Raw genomic sequence first — 26740 nt, forward strand, 5'->3', positions numbered from 1 at the left:
AAGGAGGAACTGTAGGAATAATGGTTTATTTGGAGACTTTGGCACATGCTTGACCAAGTCCAAACACAATTGTCTGCTTTCAAAAGGTTTACAGCAAACCGTATCACCTGTTGAGAAAAAAGTACAACAGAGGGATGGGGCTGTCTCTGATTGCTGAAGTGAGCACTACAAGCTAACGTACTTCTCGGAGTCATTCGAATGTTGCATTCAGTGCTTCAATTGCTATTCTGACTGAAAAGTACACCATGTTTGTTTTTATATTCATTCATGAATTGTGGGCAGTCTAGTTAGGTCAACTATTATTGATCATAATCAATGGTCTTTTGGAAGTGACCAAGAACCACCTTCTTGAATTGCTTCCATCAATGCAGTGAAGTACAGTGAGCCTTGGTTGAATAAGTAGAAGCCTCAAGAGTTGCTGCAGTGCATTATGTAGATAAAAGATACAGTAAACATCTTCAATAGTCACTTCTACTAATTCTGTCATGGACATCTGCAACTCCATCTGGCTGTTTTATGAGCACTAGGTTAAGTAGGGTTATCACACTTGCTAGCTCATCCAATGCACCCACAGGCTCAGTCTCCCAGGCATGCCTTTCAGCACCTTGCCAGTTCTGTCAGTAGTAGTTTTGTCTGGGAAGTCTTAGCGATGCACATTGAAGTACTCCACCAAGAGCGCATTCCATGCCTTTGCTACCTCAAGTGTTTCTTCTAAATTCTGTTTGAAGTGGTGGAATATGGATTTATCAGTTGAGGGGGTGTGGGAGGTGCAACACTAGGTGGTATTCTTGCTCACGTTTGACCTCATAGCATGAGACCTCAAAGGATCCAGAGTCAATGTTGAGGACACCTATAACATCTACCTCCTGCTTGTATATGACAGCGCCATACCTCTGCTTGGACACAACCAGTGAGCAAAACATACTCAGTGGTGGTGATGAATAGCCTTTTCTCTTAATCAGACTTCACACACACTTTTAGGCTGTTCCTTAAGCAATTTGTAGGACAGCTATTTCAGTTCCTCCCTAGATATCAGTAAGAATAACTTGACAGGGTTGACAGAGCTGGAATGTTTTGACATTACTGCTGTTTCAGACAACTGCGTACTGTAGCTTGTTCACAGATTGCAGAAAACAGTTAAAAGTCAACCACCTCTGGTGTAGGTGTGGAGTCACATGTGGATCAGACCAGATAAGGATGAAACGGTAACGATTCTCTTAGCCTTAGTGAACTAGCTGGGTTTTTACAATGAATCATTGCCATTACTAGGAGTAGCTTTAATTCTAAATTAAATTTTTGATGTATTGAATTTAAGTTTCAGCTGCCCACTCTTGGGAGGTTGGAATCCATGGCCCAGAAGTATAAACCTGAGATTTGGATTACTGGTCTAAGAGCATTCTCTATATTTCACCACTTCCCCAGGGGCTTTTTAAAAATAAATTCTTATTTGATCATAGCAGGTAAGTTGGTTGACTGACAATACAGTGGTCATTGTTCCTGTGACTAGCTTTTACAATTTCAGATTTATTCAGGTGATTGAACACATACTCTCCCAGCTCCGCCACCCCCCCGCCCCCCCCCCCCCCCCCCCACCCCCCCCCCCCCCACCCCACACACACACAGACACCTTGGGGTTTAAGTGCTGGATTACTAGAAAAATAACATTACCACTATGTTATAATTGCCTCATATAGTTCACTTGCCTCAAAGCACTTTGAAACGGACTGACACACTACAATTCATTACATCAATTCTTTGTTTCAAACTCTTTACCCTTAGCAACTAATGTATCATATTCCTGTACTAATAACTGATGCCCTCCATCTGACTATGTGAAGTAGCACCAATTCTAATCTCATTGCTTTTCGATGGCATTTAGTAAGTGAAATGTGTGGGCAATATATAAACACACTGATCTCAGATCCTGAACCAGATGGCTGTGCAAATGTTTAGAATCTAACTTAGTAAGTGTGATGTGCATGGAGATTCATTAAATCAACATCAGTTAGAAGATTGAGGTCAATTAATGATATTTGATGAGTCCAAGTGCCGACCTTGGCACAGATAGTTTACTACCTCACCTTCCTGGGCGACAAGATAAAAATGGCATCTAGTGTTAGGTGGCAGATATTACTGTGAACAGTTAATCAAATAAAATTTCAAAGAGTAAGTGTAGTAAATGGTGTTAAAACAGTTCACATTGTATAATGTTTCAAATCAAAATTACCAGTTACCACATTCATGTACTTAAAGTATTTATGTAAAAATGATAACTTCCTATTATACAAAGGCTCTCACAATGTCAGGACATCCAGAATATTTCAATGAGTTACTTTTGAAATACAGTCACTACTGCAATTAGTAAAAATTTGACATATAAATTTCCAAATGGCAAATGACCAGACAGTGGCCTGGTAATTTATGCATAACCATCAGTGGAGGAGCCATTATTTGCTCATCTGAACGGTGAGGCCAGGAAACCAGCGAGCTGAGGAGACACAAAGAGCTTGCTGGCCTCAGGGCAACAAGATTAGACAACACAATCACCAACAGACCCTGGGTCCCTTCACAGGCAAACATTTTCAGCAGATGAATTTTTTAAACCTCTCTCAATGCAATTGGAACAGTGTGCTCTTTTTTCCCATTAAATTGGGCTTTGCAATTTCATTAATATCTTTAGGATGGATCATGAATGGCTGCATTTCTTGTCTAAACCGGTTAGCTATATTGATATAAAGGTAAAAGTTGGCCAAGACAGAAAATAGAGATTAAAATCTCCGGATACAGACAAAATCTCCAGTTCCTTGTTGCAAGTTGTTTTCCTGTGAGATGGTGCAGATATCTGAACCCATTTCCCAATATACGGATCTAGCCTGAATGCTTTGAATTGTGACCTTTTCCATAAGACCAGAAGATGTAGGAACAGAAATAGGCCATTCATCTCATTAGATCTGTTCTGCCATTCAATAAGGTCAGAGTTTATTTGATAATCTTCAATGACGCTCTCCTGACTTTGCCACATAACCCTCAATCCCCATATGGATTAAAACATTGTCTGTCTATCTTTGAGGGTTCACTTGGGGCTCTATGGTCCTAAATGCTCCCTCAAGTACACAACCTCTCTGCAACTACTCTGCGCAGCCCTCTAGGGATCCTGAATGTTTCAATAAGTTCATCTTTCAATTCTTCTAAACGCCAATAAGTACAGGTCCAATCCACTCAATCTCTCCTCATAAGACAATTCTTTCATAGTTGGGATAAACCTAAATAACTGCCTCCAATTCCAGTATATATTTCCTTAGAATAAGAGAATCAAAACTGCTGACGATATTTTAGACATGGTCTAACTACTGCTTGTATAATTTTAACAAGACCTCCCTAACATTACATTCCATTCCCTTTGAAATAAAGGCCAACATTTCATCTGTGTTCCCCAACACCTGCAGTATGCTAGCAATTTCCAATTTATGCATAAGAACTCCCAAATCCCACTTTGCTGCAGCCATCGCCAGTCTTTCTCCATTTAAAAACAAAATTTGGCTCTTTTATTTTTCTTTCATTCATGCATAATTGCACATTGACAAGTGCATACTCACCCACTTAACCTGTCTATATCTCTCTCCAGACACTTTGTAGCACCCTCAACATTTGCCTTCCCAGCTATTTCTGTGTCATCCACATACTTGGTGACAGTCCATCTACTTGCCACACCCACATCATTAACATATTATAAATAATTGTGGCTTCAGTACTGACTCTGTGGCATTCTACTAGTTACAGTTGCCATTCTGAAAAGTCCCCCTTCACAGAATCATCGAATCGCAGACACAGTACAGAACAGGCCCTACGGCTTGAGTTTGTACCTAGTCTTATCTCAACTCTCTGGCTGTTGTTAGTTAATCAATTCTCTATCCATGCTGATATCTTACACTCAACACCATGGGCACTTAATAAGCAGCCTCATGTGCAGTACCTTCTGGAAATGCCTTCTGGAAATCCAAATATGCTACATCTACTGGTTCCCCTTTTTTTTCCTAGCTGTTACTGCTTTAAAGAATTCTATTTGATTTTTCGGGCTTCATTGCCCTTTTAGTTCTCTTAGAGGCAAAAAAAACTGCAGATGCTGGAATTCAAGGAAGACAAGGAGGAAGCTGGAAGTACACAGCAAGCTAGGAAGCATCAGGAGGTGGAGAAGTCAATGTTTCGGGTATAACCCTTCTTCAGGACTGGGGGTGGGTGTGGGGAGAGCTGCAAATAAAAGAAGGTGGGGGGTGACGGTGAGGTGGGGATAGGTGAAGCCAGGTAGACGGTGCGACCTGGTTGGTCAATGGGAGGAACGAATCTGGTTGGTAGCAGGAATGGTCAATGAGAGGAATGGAAGGGAGGGGGAGGGGCTGGGAAGGGAGTTGGGTGATGGGAAGGGAGGTTATTTGAAATTGAAGAACTCAAATTGGTGGGGAGAGTGACCTGAACCAAAGGTTGGCGAAGGGAATGGTCCTTGTGGAAGGCAGTGTGAGGTGGATAGGGGAATATGTTCTTGGTGGTGGGGTCTAGCTGGAGATGCAGAAGTGTTTAAGGATGATGCATAGCATGCAGAGACTGATGGGGTGGTAGGTGAGGACAAGAGGACTCTGTCTTTATTGCGTTTGGAGGCGGGGGGTTTTGAGCAGTGGAACGGGGAATGGAGATGGTGCAGTGGAGGGCTGTCTGGATGACAGAGGGAGGAAAAAAACACTGTTCTAAATTGGTGGACATCTGGGATGCTTGGGAATGGAATGTCTCCTCATTCAAGCAGATGTGGGCTGGAGTTCTTGCTGGATACTGGGTGAGAGTAATCCATCCAGACCATTTCTCTCTGACTAATGCACCTAACACAATGGGCTATTTAGCATGGCCAAAGTCACCTCAATTGCACATCTTTGGACTTCTTATTTCATATTCTCTATTTTAAGAAGAGACTTCTACAGTTTATAAATTGGCAAAAAGACTATACTTGCTGGAATAAGTCTCCAGGATGCTTTCAGGCAGAAAGTTTGGTACATCCACAAAGCAGCTTGGGCAGACTACACAGGATCTCAGAGGAGAAAGCCAGTTAATTTGACCATTTAGTTGTGGACATTAAAGATGAAGACTGCATACGAAGCCCTTAGCATAGCAATTCTGCAAGAGGAACTTAAAAACTAACTCTGTCCAGTTGTATGATTGTACAGAGAACCAGAAGGCCTCAACAACGAGACAGCAGCTGAGATGGCTTCTGATCATGGGCCAGTCCACCGATTCCAACCCTTTATTTGTCACCCCCAGCAGTTTGATAGAAAGTGGGAGTGTAAAGGAAGGCAAGTAGCAAGGGGCCAGAATGAACAATTGGGAATGCCCTGAGATCTCCACAAGGGAGGTGCTGAGGTTGGAAATGTTGCCCAACGTCTAATTGTTTCCAGTTTCACTGACTGGGATATCTTTGTGCAGATTGCTGTAAGTTGCTGAGTATATATAGAAATTATCAGGATACATTAGATTGATGCAAAGAAACAAGTCCTAATTGAGGGTACATCAGACCACGTTGTGACTCTAACTGCAGCTGAGGCAAGGTACAATCACTGCTGAGTCTTAAGGATGTGCACAAGATAGTTTGAGAGTTACAGGGAAAATAACTCTTTATTCCTTACATAATATAAATAAATCAGCTATACTGTATTTAATCAGAAAATTCAACTTTAATCATACAGCAGACCCCAACCAGTCAACAATGTTTCCAAACTAAACTCAATAGCAATAATTTATCACCCTTAAATGTAAACTGTATCCTTCTTAAATACCCCCTTCCCAAATGGACTGACACATAAAGACAGTCAAAACATTAAGGGTGGACACAAAATATCGGGGAAATAGTTTGATAACACTAACCTGGAGAATAGGATTCAATGAGATGATTTCTTTCACTTCCTTTCAACTCATTGATGTCACCAAAGGTTTCTTTTGCTCAGTGATGTTCAGGTTTTCATTTGTTGGGTAGAATTTTCCTTTCCATGTCTGTGAAGGGGTTTTATCCTCATCCAACGGCAGATTTGCAGAGGAAAGTCAGTAGAAGCAAGCTAGATGTTCCAGGTGACTTTCTGTTAAAACCACCCAGGGGAAAGAGATTCTGATGCTTTCTCTTTGAAGGCTAGATGTTTCTGCTGTACTGGTCCCACACAAGCCATGGTCACCTGATTAGCAGCCATTTAAAATGATGTCACCAAGCAACCATCAGCACCCCTGGGCTCTGTTCTGTCTGCTTTCACTCTCACTGCTCCAGAGACAGGTAACATTATACACAACTCACAACATGATTTTGAAAACTATAGCTATCCCTTTGCATCAGTTCCTTGGTTTAAAGCAGTATGTTCCTTTTTTAAGTCAGCTGTCCAGAAATGAATGAAATAAAAAGATGCAGGTCCTTACAGCAGCAGCCTGGAGACGACCGTCCTGCCATTTGGAGAACTGGCAGCTGAACAACCTGAACAGTGTGACCAGAAGCAGTGGCCATTCTGGGACTTCAAACTGTCACAAAGCTGACCCTTTTTTCTAAAAGCTGTTCCTTTTCTCCAAGATACTGTGTCCTTGTTTTTTATCAGAGAGGTGGTAAACTGGGCAGGCTCTGAAACGGCTAGGTTTGGTACAGAGATAAAAGGCCTTTTTGTTTATCTGTAAACAGATGAGTCTTTAGGCCAACGCTTTAATGTTTTTAAGAAGTAACCTGTGTAAGTCAAAGGGGCGTGGCCAGCTTTCTAACTGAGCAGTTCAGTCCAGAGCTAGTTGGGAGATCGGCTGTGGGCTGTTTGGAAACAGACTGCGAGACTCTCTCTCCTTCTGCCCTTCTCACTTTGACTTGTAAGTCTTTGTTCCATTTTTACTGTGTTTAAGGGGATTTGCTTATTGGGACTGTTGTGTATATTCAGAACAGCATAAATAAGTCTAGTTTGGAAAGACTGAGTTCTGTAGGGATTCTTTATTCTGTTGTGTTTCATAGCGTAATTTTGTGAATAAAGTTTTGTCTGTTTTAAAACCTGGCAGTCAACCTAGCTAACCTACTCCAGATAATGTTCACTATACACTTACTGAAACAAATTGCAAAGTTATAGTCTGGGCTGCCTGGTTAAGAATGTTTTGAGTGGTCTGGCCTAATCCAGAACAAAACAAAGTAAAATGTGCATTGAATGGATGATACCCTCACAACTAATGCGATCTGGAGATGCCAAGGTGGGTCAGGCTGCCCCTGTGATCGGGACCTCTATGTGTTCACAAAGTACATTCCTGTAATACTACTCCACAGCTGATAGAGCATGCAACTGATAGTTATATCTTAATTATTTTACTCAGAAGAAGTCTTGAACTGCGTGCAAGTGATCTTTGTGGATCAGTGTGTTTCCCATCCAACAAGACAGGAAGCAGAATGGGATCGAGCTCTGGATAGTGCAGAGTGAGCATGCTGGATAGTGCAGAGTGAGCATGCTGGATAGTGCAGAGTGAGCATGCTGGATAGTGCAGAGTGAGCATGCTGGCATTGGATTTCAAACAGCTACAAGAAAGGATTAAAAAAACTATAAAAATACTTAACTGGAGGAAGGATAATTTTACTAAGTTGAAAAGAGATATGCTCCAGGTGGGTGAAAATTGAAAGGCGATAGGCAAAATGAATAAATTAACAGTGGAAGACCTTCAAGTGGAAATGCTTATATACAGAGTAAGCGTATTTGTGTGAAGGTGAATAGAAGGACATATAAAGTGTGAGTTCCCTAAAAACTGATTAAAATGAGATAGAAAAAAAGAGAGACACAGAGAAAAGGAGGCTTATCAAATAAGTAAGCTTCATAATGTAAGAATGAATGAAAATGCAGGAAGTACGGAGACAATCTGCACCACTGAATTGGGAGGCAAAGTGAAATATGACAATCGTCATTGGCAATCACTTGCTAACAAGTGTGATTGTCCATCTAAGACACGCCACGTCACTGGTCATGCATCAATCATCGATTAAAGGTAAAAGTGAACCTAAATGTCTTTAATAAATACATTAATAGGAAATAGGTAGTTAAAGAAAGGGTTGGGCAGGTTTGGGACCAAAAAGGAGGTCTTCTTTGTGAAGGTCGAGTGCATGTCCAAGATATTAAATGAGTGCATTGGCAGCATCCCCTACTTTAGTGAAGACAGAGGGAATGTGTCAGTAACACAGCAGCCATGGCCATAACAGGTGGATCATAACAGATAAAGAGAAGTCTTAAAAAGTTGGCAATCTTCAAAATAGAAAGATGGCATCACCCAGATGAAACGCATGCTGGATTTCTGAGGAAGCGAAGGCTGGAATTGTAATGGTCCAGGCCACGGTTTTCCAATCCTCCATGGATTTGGGGATGGTGCCAGTGGATCGAAGGGTTGAAAGTTTCACACTCTGGTTTAAAAAGTGAGAGAGAGATAAAACAAATAACAAGCCTGTCAGCCAATTGTGAGTGGTGGGGAAATCTCTAGAGACAAAATTAATTAGCATTAAGAAAAGTACAGGCCAACAAATGAAAGTCAACACTGGTATGCCCTTGCAATTAAAGGTACAGTGGCAACTTAGATACAAAATTGACTACGGGACAAAAAAACAGAGCAGAAGTGAATGGTTCTTTTAAAGATTGGAGGGGATATAGAGTGATGTCCCCAGGAGTTAGTATTATCATCGCTGCTGTTTATAAAAAAAAATGAAATGGACTTGGATAGACAGAACTAATTGTGAAGTTTACAGTGATATAAAACTCAGATCTGTGGTAAATCCTGAGGAAAATAGCAACAAACTGCAGCAGGACAGTGACTTGGTGAAAAGGACAGAGACATGGCAGGTGACATTTAATGCAAAGAGGTGTGAAGTGATGCGTTCTGATTGGAAGAATGGGAGAGGTAATAGAAAATAGAGGTTACAACTTTCAAGTTGGTTACAAGAACCACAGGAAACCTGGTTTGTATGCAAATCTTTAAAAGTGACAAATTCAGAAGGCTGTTAAAATATGTGGGATTCTCGATTTTATTAAATGAATATATAAAAGCAAGAAAGTTAAGCTGAATCTTAAAAATTAAAGAAGAAGCATTGTGTTGTGTTCTGGGCATTAATCTTTTGCAAAAATGACAAGGTGTTAGAGACAGTGCATCAAAGATTTACTGGAATGAAGGAATATAATGAGGAATAATATCTTCAAACTGTGTGGATACACTAAACTGTTCTCTTGGGAGCAAAGAAGGTCAAGAGACCATTTGATAGAAAAGTTAAAATAATGACGGGGTCCAGCAGAGTAAATAAAGAACAGCTTCTCTGAGTGCCGAAAGTGACAGTAACCAGATAGCACAGATTGAAGGTGAATCATAAAAAAATCATAAGAACTCAAGATATGAAAAATATTTCTTTCCACAGCAAGTAACTGTGATCTGGAATAGATGCCTGCCATGGTAGGAGAAGCAGATGAATAGGTGACATGCAAAAGAAAACTGGTTAAATCTATCAAGGGAAAGGTATCCAGGACCAAGGGGATAAGAAGGCAGACGGGATTAACTGATATGTTTACGTACGATAACACTTCAACCACCCTCTCCCACTCTGCCATGGACATGCAGGTCCTGGGCGTCCTCCATCGCTACTCCCTAACCACCCGCCACCTGGAGGGAGAATGCCTCATCTTCTACCTCGGGACTCTCCAACCTCACGGCATCAATGTGGATTTCGCCTGTTTCCTCATTTCCCCTCCCCCCCCCACCTTATCCCAGTTCCAACCTTCCAGCTCAGCACCGTCATCATGACCTGTCCCACCTGTCCATCTTCCTTCCCACCTCTCCGACCTTTCACCCCCACTTCTATCCACCTATCGCACTCCTTCTCCCCGGCCCCACCCCCCTCCCATTTATCTCTCCACTCCCGAGGCTCCCAGCCTCATTTCTCATTTTGCCTGAAATGTTGATTTTCCTGCTCCTCGGATGCTGCCTGACCTGCTGATGTGTTTCCAGCACCCACATTTTTGACATTTACCATAAGGGCTGGATGGGCTGAATAGCATCTTTCTGTGCTGCATCATTCTGTGATTCTATGATGTAAAGAATGGTTCTAAAATGGTCAGTTTTTAATCAACTAATAAACAGTTCAGAATCTGCTCACTATTCTCCATGTGAGGAGTTAAAGACACAAAAATAATAACTCCAGTATTGTTTTAATTCATTCATACTGTGCAAACTGAAAATGAAAATCATTCATCACAATATTTGAAAGAACCTGACTTAATCTGACAGACTGTTTTCATGATTACATCATCCAAGTGATATTATCGTTTCTACCCACTCACTTCTCCAGACTGAAAGGCTTCTCTCTCCGTTATATCCATTACAATTACCAGAGAGAAGAGACACACTGCAGAAGAACTCAAGACATTAAAATTGACATCTTAAAATGTAAGCTTAAACTGAAATACACTGATGCAGAATGGCACAAGGAAACTAACTATCAACAGAAAAACAGAAATGAGCTTCTAACATTTTAATTACAATAACAATGACAGACGCTAAAATCAATAGTACCTGAAATTGGCATGGAAAGCACAATGTACTGCTAGTTAGTGCCCAGAATGATGTCAGCAACATGCAACTTCCATAACGTTTACTAATTGCAATTATACTGCTGCACAGTGAATGATAATTCTACTGTTGAGTGGCTGCACCCTTTAAGACCATCCAAGCCAGCCTACACTACTTCAGTGCTCAGTGCACCCCTGAAGACAGGGGGAGCATTAGCGTTTGTGGTTAAGGCCAATGAATTTAGCTGCATATACCACCTCATTGCAACTGCTGATCCATTTAGCAAACCCCTTCTATCATCCAACAACAGTTTCACAACCACGGTGCATACCTCACATTTATATTTCACTCTCGCACATGTAGCCCTGCTAAATAAAACAACTGGAATGACCAGCACTGAGTTAATGCCCTGAAACAAGGCAAAATCATTGAGGATGAATGTTTAAATTTTCTACTGGCTACGCAGCTGTTATTCCAAGCTATGTGGGAGTTGCTTATGGGGGCTCTGCAGAATCCACATTGCAACAGGGTCCATATGAATTGTACACACACACACACACACACACACACTCCTTACAATCCTCCCTCTTCCACCAGGACCCGAGAACTCTTCCCCCCGCTCCACACTACCTTCCACTTTATCCGTGCCTTACATCCCCATGCTCCATACTCCGCTATTAGGAAGGTTTCTCTGTGGAATTCATAACTGAGGAGACCTCAACATGATCAGTCACAGGTCCACAAAGATAATGAGTTAACCTGGAGAACAGTGTTATATTGAAGGAACTCAGACTTACTGTATGATGAGATAGTCAGCAACAAGAGGATGAAATTTGTTTCTGGGGCCGAGTTCAAATTTTAACGATATACGTGTCCCAAAATTTTTATCTTATTGCAATTTTTATGTAGCTAGAAATGTGCCTTTTTCAACGTCAACCTGACCAGCTGCCAGAACATCTATGTGTGAATAATTGTCATCATCACTGCTATTTTGAATAGGTGCAGATATTATAATTAATTTAATTGTTCTGGAAACTTTAGTGTGGCATTAAAAAACTAGCATAGCTCACTAATGACATAAATTTCTAGACCTTTTACATTGCAGTAATGGTAGTTGCCATACAATCACATGTCTTCCAGAAAAAAGGGTGTTTATTTAAATAACTAATATGAATTTGCTTGTTGAAACATGAAAAATAAGCCAGTCAGTTACAAAGTTACAATTTATCCAAGTACTTTGAGAACGTAATAAAACAATATAAATGGATGTCAAAAAACTAAGTGGATCTAGAGGGAATTAAAGATTTGTGAAATGTTGTTTTGCTCTATCCTTTCAGGGGGTGTGGGAATCACAGGCAAGACCAACATTTGTTGCTCATCCCAAAGTGCCTTTGAGCTGAGCCATTTTCAAAGCCAGTTAAGAGTCAACCATATTGCTGTGGATCTGGAATCACATGGACGTCTAACTGGGTGATAGATTTGTTTTCCAAAAGAACATTTCTCAGCCAGATGAGTTATCAGGACAATTTACCATAACTGCTGCTGTCACCATTCCTGAGGCAGCTTTATCTTACAGATTTGATAATGGATTTTAAATTCCACCAACGACTGAGGCAGGAATTGAATCCCCTTCGCCCACAGCACTGGCCTGGGTTGCTGACATTATCACAATGTCATCATCTCCTATTTCATTGACTGGGCTACAATGGCACTAATCTTTTGTTGCTTATGTAAAGCTAGAATGGAATATATCTACAAGAGACATGCTCATGACATCATCACTATACTAAGACATATGACCAAATGGAATAAAGGCATCAGGGTCCACCTTAACTAGGGCTACTTGAAGCATAACACACTTACCAATTGTACCCATTGAACCTCTGAGTGCAGCATTCCCTGATACCTAGTTCTTATGTTATCAAAGTTAATGTAAGCATTGTCTCATTAGTTACAAATATCCTGCTCAAGGCTGAATTCCACATCACAGTGGATGATCATTATTGCAGCATGGTTTAAGCAGGTAGCAACTTCTGCTAAAAGAATCCAAAATCACAATGACAGACCTTTGGAGTCTTCACTGAATATCAGACAGCTCTGGACTTCACAGTATTCAGAAAATTAACAACAACATCAATTTCTGTGGGTACAAACCGCAGACAGGAGGCAGACTGACTGTCTTTCTGCTAAACTTTGAGTCCTCACAAACTGGACGCCCTGTCCCTCTTCATTTCAAAGACAGAACCAACAGCTTCCTTTCCTAATTAGAAGTCAAAAGGGTTCGTACAACCCTAAAGATTAAAAAGAAATGGCAGTCAAAGGATACCCTCAGTTTAAATTCAGAACCTCAGGAATGAAGTTCCAGCTACTAAAACATAAAACACACTTAGAGCTAAAGGGAACAAAGAATATGGGGCGAAAACAGAACAGGGTACTGAGTTAGATAATCAGCCATCTTTCAAAAATGTACGTTTCTCACTTACAACAGCGAATCTGCATATAGAGGCTGGTTGGTTCTGCCATTTTAACTCTTTTTCTGGGTGAGAACAGAGTGAAGCATGCAGAACATCATTATATCTTTTTTTGGCATGAACACCATCTAGTGGCTGAAACATGCCACTACAAGCTTGTATAACTAAATCGCACAGTCCCAAAGCTATTAAAACTCAGCTGACAGTTATTTTCATGGCCACCTCCTTTAGTACCGTTGCATGCAGATAATCAGGCCTGGGGGATTTATCAGATTTCAGTTCTACTCATTTCTCCAACACTTTTTTTCCAACCCGGGTTCAACTCCAGACTCAGGCGACTGACTGTGGAGTTTGCATGTTCTCCCCGTGTCTGCGTGGGTTTCCTCCGGGTGCTCCGGTTTCCTCCCACAGTCCAAAGATGTGCGGGTTAGGTGAATTGGCCATGCTAAATTGCCCGTAGTGTTAGGTAAGGAGTATATGTAGGGTAATGGGTGGGTTGCGCTTCAGCGGGTCGGTGTGGACTTGTTGGGCCGAAGGGCCTGTTTCCACACTATAAGTAATCTAATCTAATCTTATTTCCTTCAATTCCTCCTTCCCTAAAGATATTTGCTTCCCCAGCACTTCTAGAAGGTATTTGTGCTTCTTCAGTGAAGACAGAAGTAGTTGTTGATACCCATGCTATTTCTTTGCTCTCCATTTTTAATTTTCCCACTTCAGACTATAAGGGGCCTATATTTTTCCTCATAAATCTTCTTCTTTGTAAATACTTGAGCAGGTTTTTAAAACTTTATTCACCCATGGGACCTGAGTGTCGCTGGCGAGGCCAGCATTTATTGCCCATCCCTAGTTGCCCTTAAGAAAGTGGTGGTGAGCTGTCTTCTTGAACTGCTCCAATCCATGTGCTGTAGTTAAAGCCACAATGCTGTTAGGGAGGGAAGTCCAGGATTTTAATTTAACACTGGAGGAACACCAATATATTTCAAAGTCAGAATGGTGAGTGGCTTGGAGGGGAACTTGTAGCTGGTGTTCCCGTATATCTGCTGCCCTTGTCCTTCTTGATGGAAGTAGTTGTGTCTAAGGATCTTTGGTGAATTTCATTATTATGGACCACTTGTACGTTTCTTGAAATTTTACTTTCGTGCTCCATTTTTTGACTGCTTCATCAACCTCTCGGTCTTGCTGAATTCTAAAAATTTCCTAGTCTCAAGTTTGCTACACTTTTTTGGTCAACTTTATTCAACTCCTCATTGAATCTAATTAAAGTCTTAATTTATTTTGTTAATCACGGTTGAGCACTTCTCCTATTGTGTTCTTTTACCGGATAGAAATGTACTAATTGTTTAAAAGGAATGTATATTTAACAGCAATGTAAACATTTATTCCTTAAATATTAACTATTGCCTTTCCACTACAGTATCTTTTAATGAAGTCACCAAGTGTACTGCAGCCAACTCACCTTTCATATGTTCTTAGGGATTTGTGTGTTTACATTTAGGAACCTAGTTTTTAATGGATTCCTGCACTTTCCATCCCAATGAAGAATTGTATATTATTATGATAACTTTTCCTTAAGGACCTCTCACATCAAGGTTATTGACTAACCTCTTCTCATTGCTTAAATTTTGGATAGCCAGCCCCCTGAGTTTGCTTAATCAACTGAAATTGAACCATTCATAAGGTAAATCTGTTATACGTTAGCTATAGCCAGAGGGAACAGTTGCAATCAGCAATTGCTGTGTCTGAAGAACTACAAGAGATGGAAAAGGCAATTATTCAGGAATGACCTGATTGAATTAAAGAAATTCCTGACAGCATTGGTTCATTTTGCTCAGACAGAGGTTAACACAGTAAGTCATTTTCAAGGATGAACAAGGTTTAGTATCAAAATTATGCCAATATATCATATACATGTTACATGTTACACAGGTATGCATTGTATTGAACATTCTAAATGGTTTATGAATCTGTGCACTGGCCAGCAATGAATCACAGGATATTAAACAAGTTGTGATGCATATGAGGCAGGCCAAACACCATGGCAGGGGGGGTGGGGGGGTGCTAGGGCTGGGTAGTATTATCACTGGGCCGTTAATCCAGAGACCTCGGTGATGTGCTGGGGACCCAGATTTGTATCCCACCACAGCTGATGGTGGAATTTGAATTCAATTACGATCTGGAATTAGGAGTCTAAGATAACCATGAATCCATTGCCGATAGTTGGAAATGTCCCTGTGGTTCATTAATGTCCTTTAGGGAAGGAAACAGCCATCCTTACCTGGTCTGGCCTACATATGACTCCAGACCCACAGCAATGTGGTTGACTTTTAACCACTCTCTGGGCAATTAGGGATAGGCAATAAATGCCAGCAAAGCTTCCATCTTGCAAATGAATAAAAAGCAACATCAGAACTGGAGGGAACCCTTACATCCACACAATGTTTCATCCTTTTCTTGGATGAGAATACCAAGGTATTTGTTCACAGTGCATGGGTAAGATTACATTCTCGTCCCAGATAACTTCTTCAAATTTTCCGTACATCAACAATATAATGACTAAAACCATTGCAGATACATTGAGAACTTTTTCAAGTTTACTTGGACTGCCAGAATGTATAGTGTCAGATAATGCACTGCAGTTCACTGGCAAAATCATTTTGAAATATGAGATAAGTGGGGAGTGACCCATATCACATTGTCAACCCACTATCCACACTCACACAGTCCAGCAGATCTTGCTGCCAAATCTATAATCATCAAATCTCAAACAAGATTTCGGCATTGCTTTGTTGAATTTTTGCAGAGCACCAACGGAGAAGGGATTACCATCATCAGCACACTTATGTTCAGCGAATGACAGCGCTTAGCGATCATTTATCTAACTATTCTGAGATGTTTTTTCAAAGAACGAGGAGATTGAAAGAGATACATGTCCAGGAGCAAGAAGAAAGTTTACCACCAATATGTATTGAACAGAGAATGCAAGTCAGAAATCCAATGACAAATATCTGGCACCAGCAAAGAGTTCTAAAATGTGCTACCAGCCCAGATCAATTTAAGTCATTAATAATCATGGTGCTGTATTGTGAAGGAACGGAATATAACTCAGATCAATGTGTGATGCACCAATCACTCGTGAAGACGGTGAGGAAGAAAACACTGATGGTGATTGTACAATGATGTTGAGTGACTGCGACAACACAACTAATTTGTCAAACAAGTGCAACCAAACATACCAGATAGCTTTCCAGACAGCTATGTGATCACTAGGTCAAGACAGTTGTCAAACCTCCAAAGCAAACAGTGAAGTTAGAACAAAGTTAACTTTGTTAACTCCATTTTTATTTGTTTGTATAATTATCAAATTGACAATGCGTGTCTATGTACAAACATATAAGCCAGTTTTGGCTTATTTACTTTGTTGTGTCTCACAGCTAGTCAGTATATCTTTAGAACATAGAACAGTGCAGCACAGGTGCAGGCCCTTCAGCCCACCATGCCTATTGTTTCAAAAAACACTCCTGGATGTGCCTAATAAATTCTGCCCCATCTAAGTCCCAAGCAGAATTGGGGAGGTTAAAATTTAAGAGACACATGACATCATCGTGCCATATGGCCTAAAGGTACAAAGGTCTCAGATTCCACCCTAACTGGGGCACATGACACACTGATAGAAACATGCTACTGATCGTAATTAAACAGCTTAGTGTTTGCCAGGCACTGAAAGGCCACTGGCTGTAATATATGGTGATACCAGGAGCTTTTATACAAGTCTATTAAATCTTTCAGTACAACATTATGGTAATCTAGTTACTCTGTTAGCGAGCAAACAAAGTGATTGCCTCATCAAGTTCAAATATACTGGTGAAGGAAAAAGCTGACATCGAGGTGGCACATCCTGTTTCAGTGTGTAGGAGTAGATACAGATAGATAAGCAAAGAGCACGCCATTTCAACATCCAGCATTTGCAAGTCTCAGCCACATATATCGAGGCTCGAGTAACATTCAGTACAGCATTATAGTTTTGAAGGGTTGTTGCAAACCTCTCGATAGGTCAACTCACCTGGTTCAGCAAACCTTTTAGTTCTGTATTTTTAGCTAGATATTCATCAGAAAATTAGCTTACAGTTTTCTGATGCATGCCTGGTTGGTGTGGATGATTTGCACTGAAGGGTCTTTTTCGTATTGTATGATTCTATGACAAGATCTGCAGCAGGCATAGTCTCTCACTGTCAGTATTTTGAAAAATCAATGCTCAAATGCCAATTGAGTGCAGCCAAGGTTCATTCCAAGAGCATAGACATTATTGAGAAGTGTTATAAGTCATAATTGCATTTTATTATTTATTTCATAAGCAGCTCATTCTTCCATGAAGTTGGATTACCAATTAAAAGCACATTCGTATTTCTTTACAGGCACGAGCACTGATGTACCTTATTTTCTGACAAGTATTGTTAATTTTAATGGAAAACATCTCAGATTATTGCTCAACTCTTTTGATGAAACCATTAATATACAGAGTGCCAGGTGAGGAGGGATGAATTCAAACCTCTCTTTAACCCCAACCCTTATCACCAGTCGGCTGCAGCAAAGATTTTGAATATTTTCTTCATGCAGCTACATCTGAATCTGACTAAAACACTGTGTGGTTGATTAGATTAACGGGCCTTCATGAGTAAAATCAAGTGGAATATTATTACCTACTAGTCCCAAGAAAAAGTAATGTGACATCAAACACACACACTTAAATACAGGGATAAAGGTAAAAAGGGGAAGAATGTCTAGTCTAATATGAAAGATCATGAATAAGCTGTTTAAAAAGTTGTAGAGGTGTCTGGTCTCCAGTTAAAATCTTAGTTGCTTAATTGATGATTTGTACCTTAGCAGTAGTGAAATTTGGAACTATCTTTGAGTTCTCAATGAATAAATATCCCTGTAATTTGTTTTCTTTTTCACCAGGCATTGTATTCAAGAGGTTGGGAGGTATCAGGATGAAAGAGAGCAAACCTCTCAGTTCTGTTATTACTAAACAATCTTCATTCTTCCCCTGCTCAAAAGGATTTGCGTGAAATAGAGTTCACTTGTGTGTCTCCAGGCCTGGCTTTTTTTTTGACCTAGGCAACCTGCAAGCAAATTTCATCCTAATCAGAAACGTGTGAATCAATCTGGCTATAAATATAGGAATTTCGGTGCCTTTTTATAATGATGCTAATTTTAACTCAGACTGATTCTTGTTTACTGGTGGTTTCATGAGCTTGGTTCAACTTGCTAAACACTGCTACCTTCAGTGTCAGTGCTTTTCTTTTTTAGAAGTCATTTAAGTCTATGAAAGGTCCTAGATATTACAGCAGATGATGGAGGGTTGGAGGATTTGAGAGGTTGAATAGGCTAGGGCTGTTTTTCCCTGGAATGTTGGAGGCTGAGGGGTGACCTTATAGAGGTTTATAAAATCATGAGAGGCATGGATAGAATAAATAGACAAAGTCTTTTCACTGGGCTCAGGGAGTCCAGAGCTAGAGGGCATAGGTTTAAGGTGAGAGGGGAAAGATATAAAAGAGATATAAGAGGCAATTTTTTCACTCAGAGGGTGGTACGTGTATGGAATGAGCTGCCAGAGGAAGTGGTGAAGGCTAGTACAATTGCAATATTTAAAAGGCATTTGGATAGGTATATGAATAGGAAGGGTTTGGGGCGATATGGGCCAGGTGCTGGCAGGTGGGACTAGATTGGTTTGGGATATCTAGTCAGCATGGGTGAGTTGGACCGAAGGGTCTGTTTCTGTTCTGTACATCTCTATGACTCTAAGTCCACTTTTACCACTACTGTAACAATGCAACACCCATAGTTTCACCTTTGATTTTGAAGCTACTTAAATTTTCTACATTTGAAAATAAATCAAGACAGTGCAAAACATTTTTCTTATTAATATAATGTTCTAAATAGTATTACATTAGAACTGACAGAAGTTTCCAATTGGTGATCTGAGCAGCATAATATAAAGGATAAGTTCACAGACTTCATGCTCCCAGGAAGGAGCTGCACAGCTCAGTTTTGTAGCTCCGTAGCACTGTAGTGCTATTTCAAATGCATCCTTCCTGAGAGTTCCAGGTGTTAAAACAGTTTCTGATACAACGTGCAGTCACTTTATGTGGTTTTTCAATGGAAAAATCTCTTGATAAAAATTCAGAACTATACAGATTTTCTTCAATACTGAAAAAGTTTAGCAAAACTCAATTCAATCCAACCTCAGGTCAACTATTGCATGTGCTGTGGAACTAACCACTCCCAGCTAAAGACTGGGGTAGAGTGCTGCCACCAATTATTTTTTTTCTACATGGAGTCCAAAGGCCTATTTGGTTAATCATGGCAGAGGATGACCTAGTTGTGCATTTTAATGAGGGAAGCACTTATCTTAACAAAATGTAGTTTATTACATGATAGCAAGAGAGACAATCTACATTGGCTAGTTAGATGTAATAACAATGACTTGCAAGAGATAGGATGAAACAACTACATTGGTATCTCATTCCCCCTAGATTGTATAACAACGCCAGATTTGTGTTGAACTTGATGCAGTCTCCAACAACAACCTTTCAAAAGTATGAGCTTATTTCCCCCACACCTTGACATCAACAGGTTCTACCAAAATCAAATCAGTTGAATAACTAGCTTCCCTGGAGATAGCCTTGGATTTGTTTTCTAATTTTGTGTTTTTATCACATTAATAGATTTGTATGAATAGGTGTTTGGCTATTTTATGGATGAAGTATTCTTTTCTCATAGCTGAGCATTGCTTATGCTTGTGAGGTTTCTTTGTTCCACTGACACTGCCTCTTAAGATCTATGTTTTGGCCTACTCTGAATGCTTGCTGTCATCTGTATTTTTAGCGTTTTTATTGTTTAAAAAGAGGATGGATTCTGTTTCTCTCCTATGTTTGCTTTTCTCTAAAGTACTTCCTGGTTTCTGTTTCCAACAAGATTTGAATAGCTTTCTTTAAAGTCCTATCTTTTTTGGTACCTAATAATTCTTACAATATGTCATTAATATTTCCAACAGCAATTCTGATTCTTATGAATTTTAATTTCAAAGCTCAAAAGCTACAGTTTGCTGCTAATGTGCAGAGATCATCAGTGAAACAATCTATAAATTTCACCGAATACCGAACTCTTCTGTTAGAATGTTGCTTTCAATAATTTTGCTTGCTCTTAGATTAAAGCAATTGTCAAAAGCATCTTCAAAAGTATCTGATCTTTCTTTTACATTTTGTCAAATTTAAACATGACAGCTGTAGACCCTTCTGAATAGAATAGTGTATTTATTTGCGTAGATTTAAGATTTATTATGTAAGTTTTAAACAATTCTGTACTTAAAGAGCAGTTTTCTCCAAGATGGCCAATCATGTGTTCTATGTGGCCCATGTCTGATTTGAAATTTCTGTGAAAATATTATTTCTCCTGCCATGTCTTCTTAAAGTGATAACTTATTCTTCTTATTTTGCTACTTCAATGCTGCTCTATTCCCTCTCTGCTAAACGGATTTTTAATTCTGTACTGTAGCAACGCTATTTTAACCACGTTGTTTTTCAAGCTTTTGAAACAATCCTGTATAAGTTTCTTCTTAAAAAAGTTTCAAAGTCTCTATTATTGTGGCATTGCATTATTTCAATTATTTTAAAGCTTTAAATACAATACTGTTTTTGTGCACAGCTTACTAGGCATCTTCTTGCAGTCAAAATGCTGGATTTCTTCCTCCCATAGCCAGGATGAAGATTTCCTGACTTTTTTACAGGCCAAATAGATTCTTTGCCTAAGTCACAGCTAAATACACAATTTAAACTGCTCTTATAAAGTTCTAAATAAAACTTTGTGGCGGTGGCATTAATAGATCTTCCTGCTAAAATCTGAGTAACATAGAAACTAGGAGCAGCAGTAGGCAATTTAGCCCTTTATTCTGGATTAGTGGTGCTGGAAGAGCACAGCAGTTCAGGCAGCATCCAAGGAGCAGCGAAATCGACGATTCGGGCAAAAACCCTTCATCAGGAATAAAGGCAGAGAGACTGAAGCGTGGAGAGATAAGCTTGGGGAGGTTGGGGGTGGGGAGAGAGTAGCATAGAGTACAATGGGTGAGTGAGGGAGGAGATGAAGGTGATAGGTCAGGGAGGAGAGGGAGGAGAGGGTGGAGTGGATAGGTGGAAAAGGAGCTAGGCAGGTCGGACAAGTCCGAACAAGTCATGGGGACAGTGCTTAGCCCTTTAGCCTGTTCCAACATTCAGTATGATTATACCTGATCCTCTACCTCAATTACATATTCCCATTTTCTTCCTGTACCCCTTGATGCCATTGATATCCAAAACATTAGCCATCTTCTTCTTGAATCCATTTAAAGATCTGGCCTCCACAGCCTTCTGTGATAGAGAATTGCATAATCTGAATGAAACATTTTTCCTCACCTCAGTCCTAAATGGCCTCACCACATCCTGAGACGGCGAATTCTGATTCCAGACTCCCAACACGGTAAATCTCCTCCCTACAGCTCGCTTATACAGCTCTGCTGGAATTTCATACAGTTAAAATCAAAACCCTATTCTTCTTCTCAACTCTACTGATAGACCTTGTCTTCTTCATACTTTAAATTGCACTTTTGTCATATTAATTTCACTTCTGATATTCTAGGTGCTGCAATCTTAGTATGAATTAAATTTATGGCCCCTAACTTCATTACAGTCGTTGTGTGGTAGTGTGCACTCACTATGGCAGGAATGCGCATTGTGAATGGTAAGTACTTTTCTCTTAATGCTTATTTTTCTCAGCCTCAACCTTTGCAACATAAATTTACAGTTTTTTCCCTAGCCTAACAAGGTATTTTTAAAACTTTATTCACATAGCTCCGAAATAGTTGCTTCCTAGCTGAACTTTAAATGTTCTTCTTGAAGGACTCTGCACCAGACAAATGTATCTTTTTTAAGCTCTTACTGCACATTGCTATTCCTGTGCCTGTTACCACGTGTGGATGGAAGGCTTTAGCCTGGGGGGGGTGCTGTTTTCAACTTGTTGTTCCATCACAATTTACAATGACTGCTTGTTTGTTCAATTGCTTGGAGCTGCCAACTGATGGTCTCCATAGTCTTAAAGCAGTAAAGTATTTGGATTGGTGAATTCACTTGTCTTCCAAATATTTTTGTCCTTTGTCCAATGGATTTTTTTTCCACCACCATTACCTTGTGGCATTTAAGCAGCAATGTGTGTCATGGATCACCATGTTGCATGTGCTCCAGTACAACAACTAAGCCAATATTTGGTAGAGAGTACTGCCACTAATTCTCTCCTTTCCGTATTGACAATAAGGGCTTATCTGACTAACAGTGATGAAGGATGAACTACTGATGAGTCTTGTTGCACACTTGTGTTAACAAGATGTAGATTAAGGCAATGTGTACAAGTTACACTCAATGTTCCCTCTCAGCTGTGTGGCTGCATGCACAGCCTCTCTAAGTGTCCACACCTGGCAACAAGTCTGTCCATGTCATTCACAGCTTTTACTCCTGGTTCTGGAAGTCACTTTGGTGCACAGACCTCAGAACTCTGAAGAAAAGAAATGAGTGGCGTGCTAGTTACACTGAATAGTTGAATATAACAACTAGGTCTATCACAATATACTGATGAAACATTGTCTCCATAGGGATCTCAAGCTGGACTCTACTCAAAACTATACCACATCACTAGGTTAGTTGGAGATTAATGCAGGCTGCAACATTCACTCTTTTAGAACTTCTACATTATACAAGACTAACCTTTGGCTTGCGCAAGAAGCATATTTATTTTAGCATCATAAAAATCAAATTCCTAGGTCTGCGAATTGCAACTTAAATAAGGTATGACTTATTGTACAACTAATGCCGATGTTCTGAAAGCAATGCTATTATGCATCAGGACGCCAAGGAAGTTCTAATCTATGCAGACATGCAGTATTTGAGCATGAAGTTTAAACTTAAAATGAATAGTTTTAACATTCTGGGCCCGTCCCAGAATTGTCCGATACTGTTGTCAGCTTTGGAGATTTGGACTTTAAACTTCGAATTTACTCAGGAATTGAGCGAGGATGTGCTCTCAATTGTTGATGACAGGAACTGAGCTGACAATGACCATAAGAGAACGCGATATAAAGAAAGGTTGGAAATTTATTTCAAACGAAACCTAAACAATTCACAGTCCCACATTCCACCACAATTCGCAACAGCAATTAAGCATGTGAAAGTTAAGAATTAGTTTCTGTAAATAAGGACTCTTATTTAAAGACCTCTATTCAAAAGACCAACCAGAACACTGCTACCTCGTTGACCTTCAGGGAAGATGCTTCAGCGGGTGCCAAAAACAGCATGTGGCTACATCTTGCGATATCTTTACGACGTTTCTGCCCATGAATTCCTATGGGGTTCGCTCTGGGATAGGAAGTCCGGAGTACAGTGTCAATAAAACAGAAGGCTACACTTTACGTCTCAGTCAGCAGCGATCATTGCTACCATCCAGATCATTCAGTGCTTTCAACTTGGTTGTTCTTTGTTTATTGCAATTTCAAGTTAAAGTTCAGTGTTACTTGGTCATCTCATGAATCAAATATGCCTTTCAAACTTACTACACAATCAACGTGCACCACACATCTATATTACAATGCTGTCATTTTATTGCTAAAGTGATTGATGATGTACTTAAGAAATGTTAAAACTATTACAAATGAATTACAAATGATTTGTTTGCGTTGGCCCTTTAAAAAAAGTCTCATTAAATCACTCTTAAAACTTTGAAAGCACATTGTTAGTGGATTGTAGAAATGTAGCTAAAAAGTGTGTGCACCTTTTTTGAAGACAGGAAGATATGCTATTGTGACAAATCTGGATCAGTGTGGACTTTTTCCAGAGGTATCAAAAACTTTTCAACACGAATAATTTTGATTCTGTGCAATAAAGTATGGGTAGTCTAATTTAAATCTCCCTGGTACTTCCATTGACTGCACAATTATTCAATCTCAAGATTATCCAAATTGCTGCTGTTTCTGGGTAATTTTTTATTGTTTATCCCCTCAAAAAAGCAAATTCTATTAGCACATTAATGAACTTTCATCATTTTAATTTGTTTCGAACCTTGTTCAGATGCACTTTGGCTGGACACAATATAAACAATGTAACTTTTTTTTAAGTTCCTTTCTGGGGCAAAATGGTTAAAATATCCTGCAACATTACACTCAGATCTAGCAAACAGATCTGCTCATGGACATTTCCAACTGATGATAAAATGTTCAAAATGCAATTAGGAATGTAATGTATACTTTCACCGCTAAAACTAATTGTTGATAACATTGCTGATACTGAACTTTGTTCTGCATCAACCTGTATCCTTGAACATCCTTAACCAAAAAGAAAACAAGCCTGATCCCATTTGCAATTTTTAAGACATTGTTGACACATGACACTAATTTAATTTGAAGGCATTAATTCTTGAATGAAATTGATTTCGTAAAAAAAAATCAGATTTCAATCTGGAAAAAAAATAACATTCAAGCTCTCAAGCACCTGGGTTGCACACAGCTGCACAAACATTTACACTGCTGAATATTCTTCATTAACACATTGCCTACAGATGACTCTTATGTTTGAATGCACAGCAATACTCAATTAAACTTCAAACATAAAAAAAAGACATTCAATAAATGAAATGGTAACACAATAGTGTATGTGAAGCACTTCTATCTATTTCACACATGACCTCATCAATTACACATCAGGAGAGCAATTTCTCTCATCTTCATGTAATGAGCAGTGCCATTCAGTTCCCATCATTGAATCTCTAATGCCAGACATTATGTGACATTTCCATTAAAAATGTTTCTGAAGTTAAATTCCAAAGAAATACAAACACATTGTTTCAGTTTCCCATCTATAACATTCACAAACACATATTTTAAAACAACTTACTTGAAAGACACTGAACAATTTTAGATGTTATTATTGGCTGTGATATTAAAATTCTATGAAATATAAATGTCACGTTAAGAGAAACTGGAAGCAGAACAGCGCTCCTGGCAGGGGTGCCATCGCGCATATGTGCAGGGGTCACACAGAGTAGCTTTCAATTCAGCAAGCCTGCAGCCTGACCTCTGACTCGTTGGGGGTGGGGGTGGGGGGAAATGGGCCAAATGATGTGCTCACCGTACCAATCATGTCACCACACTCACTAGTGTCAATTCACCTGATAACTTGCCTCAAGCCAAACCTGCCGGTTGATAGTTTCAGCCAAGGATGATTTCAAGCTCAGTCAGCTTTGCTGTGGGTAAGAATCAAAACCATAAAACTGTGGCTACATTCTAACACTGAGCTGAAGCAATGGAGAATACCAGGAATGTGATACAATGGTGGGAAATGACGTCACTGTAGAGATGGAATTCTTTAAGTTGTGAGGATGTTGCCCTGCCATGGGTACAGCCACTAGCACACACAACCTTTCACTCAACAACGTTCATAATTGTACAGCTATAAATAGAAAGAATTTCCACTCAGCTTAATTGGTAATATACAGGTATGCAGAAAACTTATCTTCCGAAGACTCCTTCCTCAGTAAAATTCCCAGCACTTTTTTTTTAGACAGAAACATAAATCCCATTTCTTCAGCACCTGGTTTACTGAAGTTTTGAATTGGATATACCCTATAAAATAAAACTTCTGCCAAACCTTCTATAATTTGAGTCAGTTAAAACTATGAACATATTGAATTTCAATTCTGTAAGAGTTGTGACAGCATTATTGAAACCACAACTGACAGGTTTACGTAACAAAGTGACTGAAAGCTAACGATGTCAGCCGCCAAACAATTACTGTTAATCCCCAGTGAAAACTCAGCGTATGTCACATTAAAATTATTTGCATTTTTAAACGTCGACACAAAACTTTTTTTTTCTCTCCATTTGAAAGGGAGAAACGTCGGCACTCAAGTACGGTTCAAGTTTGAAAGAGCGATCCTTGATGTGAGCCCTTACCTTCGGGATTGGAGCTGATGAAGACTTTAATGCTCCTGCTGCCCGGGAGATGCTGAGGGAGCGCAGCGACTGCTCCAGTCAGCGCCGCCCTTCGGAGCGCCGAGTCCCGGGGAGAGGGCAGCCTGGAGCCCGGCACCGACCACATCAACATCTTGACAGCGATGGAGAGGAAGAGGGGAGCACACGCCGAAAGCGAAAAGGAAGACGTGAGGCGGGCGGTTGGAAAAGGAGCTGCGGTGAAGGGAAAGCGAGCAGGAGCGGCCGCACACGGTCCTGGGCTGGGCTGGGCGTCTGGAGACCGGGCTGCAGCGGGAGCTTGCAAATCCGGGCAAAGCAATCCAACTACTTCAAAATCATTTAAACAATTTAAAATAAAACGGCTAGGAAAATTCGCTGGGCTGTCTGAATCAGGGTCCAGATAATTTCAGACCGAAAAAAATGAGAACTACATTTTAAAACCAAAAAAAAAGAAAACAACATTCTTCTCCCAGAAAGTCAGATTCGCTTTTTGAGGGGGGTGGGGGGGAAGGGGGTAAACTGTCTTTTTCGTCAATCCCAGCCGCTGGGCTGAAAACGGTCGGGTTACCTCCCAGGGTTTCTGCTCTGAAAACAGCCAGAAACTTAACAGAAAGTGGTAGCTCAGACACTGAGAGAGGGAGAGGGAGAGAGG

The 26740-nt window shown here is 40.1% G+C and overlaps 1 protein-coding gene across 1 annotated transcript in view; it reads right to left on the bottom strand.

Moving 5' to 3' along the window:
* The window catches only part of LOC132819666 (NACHT and WD repeat domain-containing protein 2), a 124265-nt gene extending 97880 nt beyond the window's left edge, over positions 1–26385 (bottom strand). Inside the window, exon 1 of the mRNA XM_060831295.1 lies at positions 26071–26385. Coding sequence (XP_060687278.1) covers positions 26071–26221 — 151 coding nt within the window. The 5' untranslated portion in view covers positions 26222–26385. The remainder of the gene's footprint in view (positions 1–26070) is intronic.
* Between the last annotated feature and the right edge of the window lie 355 nt (positions 26386–26740).

This window comes from Hemiscyllium ocellatum, chromosome 1 (genome assembly GCF_020745735.1).
Source record: "Hemiscyllium ocellatum isolate sHemOce1 chromosome 1, sHemOce1.pat.X.cur, whole genome shotgun sequence".
In the NCBI taxonomy this organism is placed as follows: Eukaryota; Metazoa; Chordata; class Chondrichthyes; order Orectolobiformes; family Hemiscylliidae; genus Hemiscyllium; species Hemiscyllium ocellatum.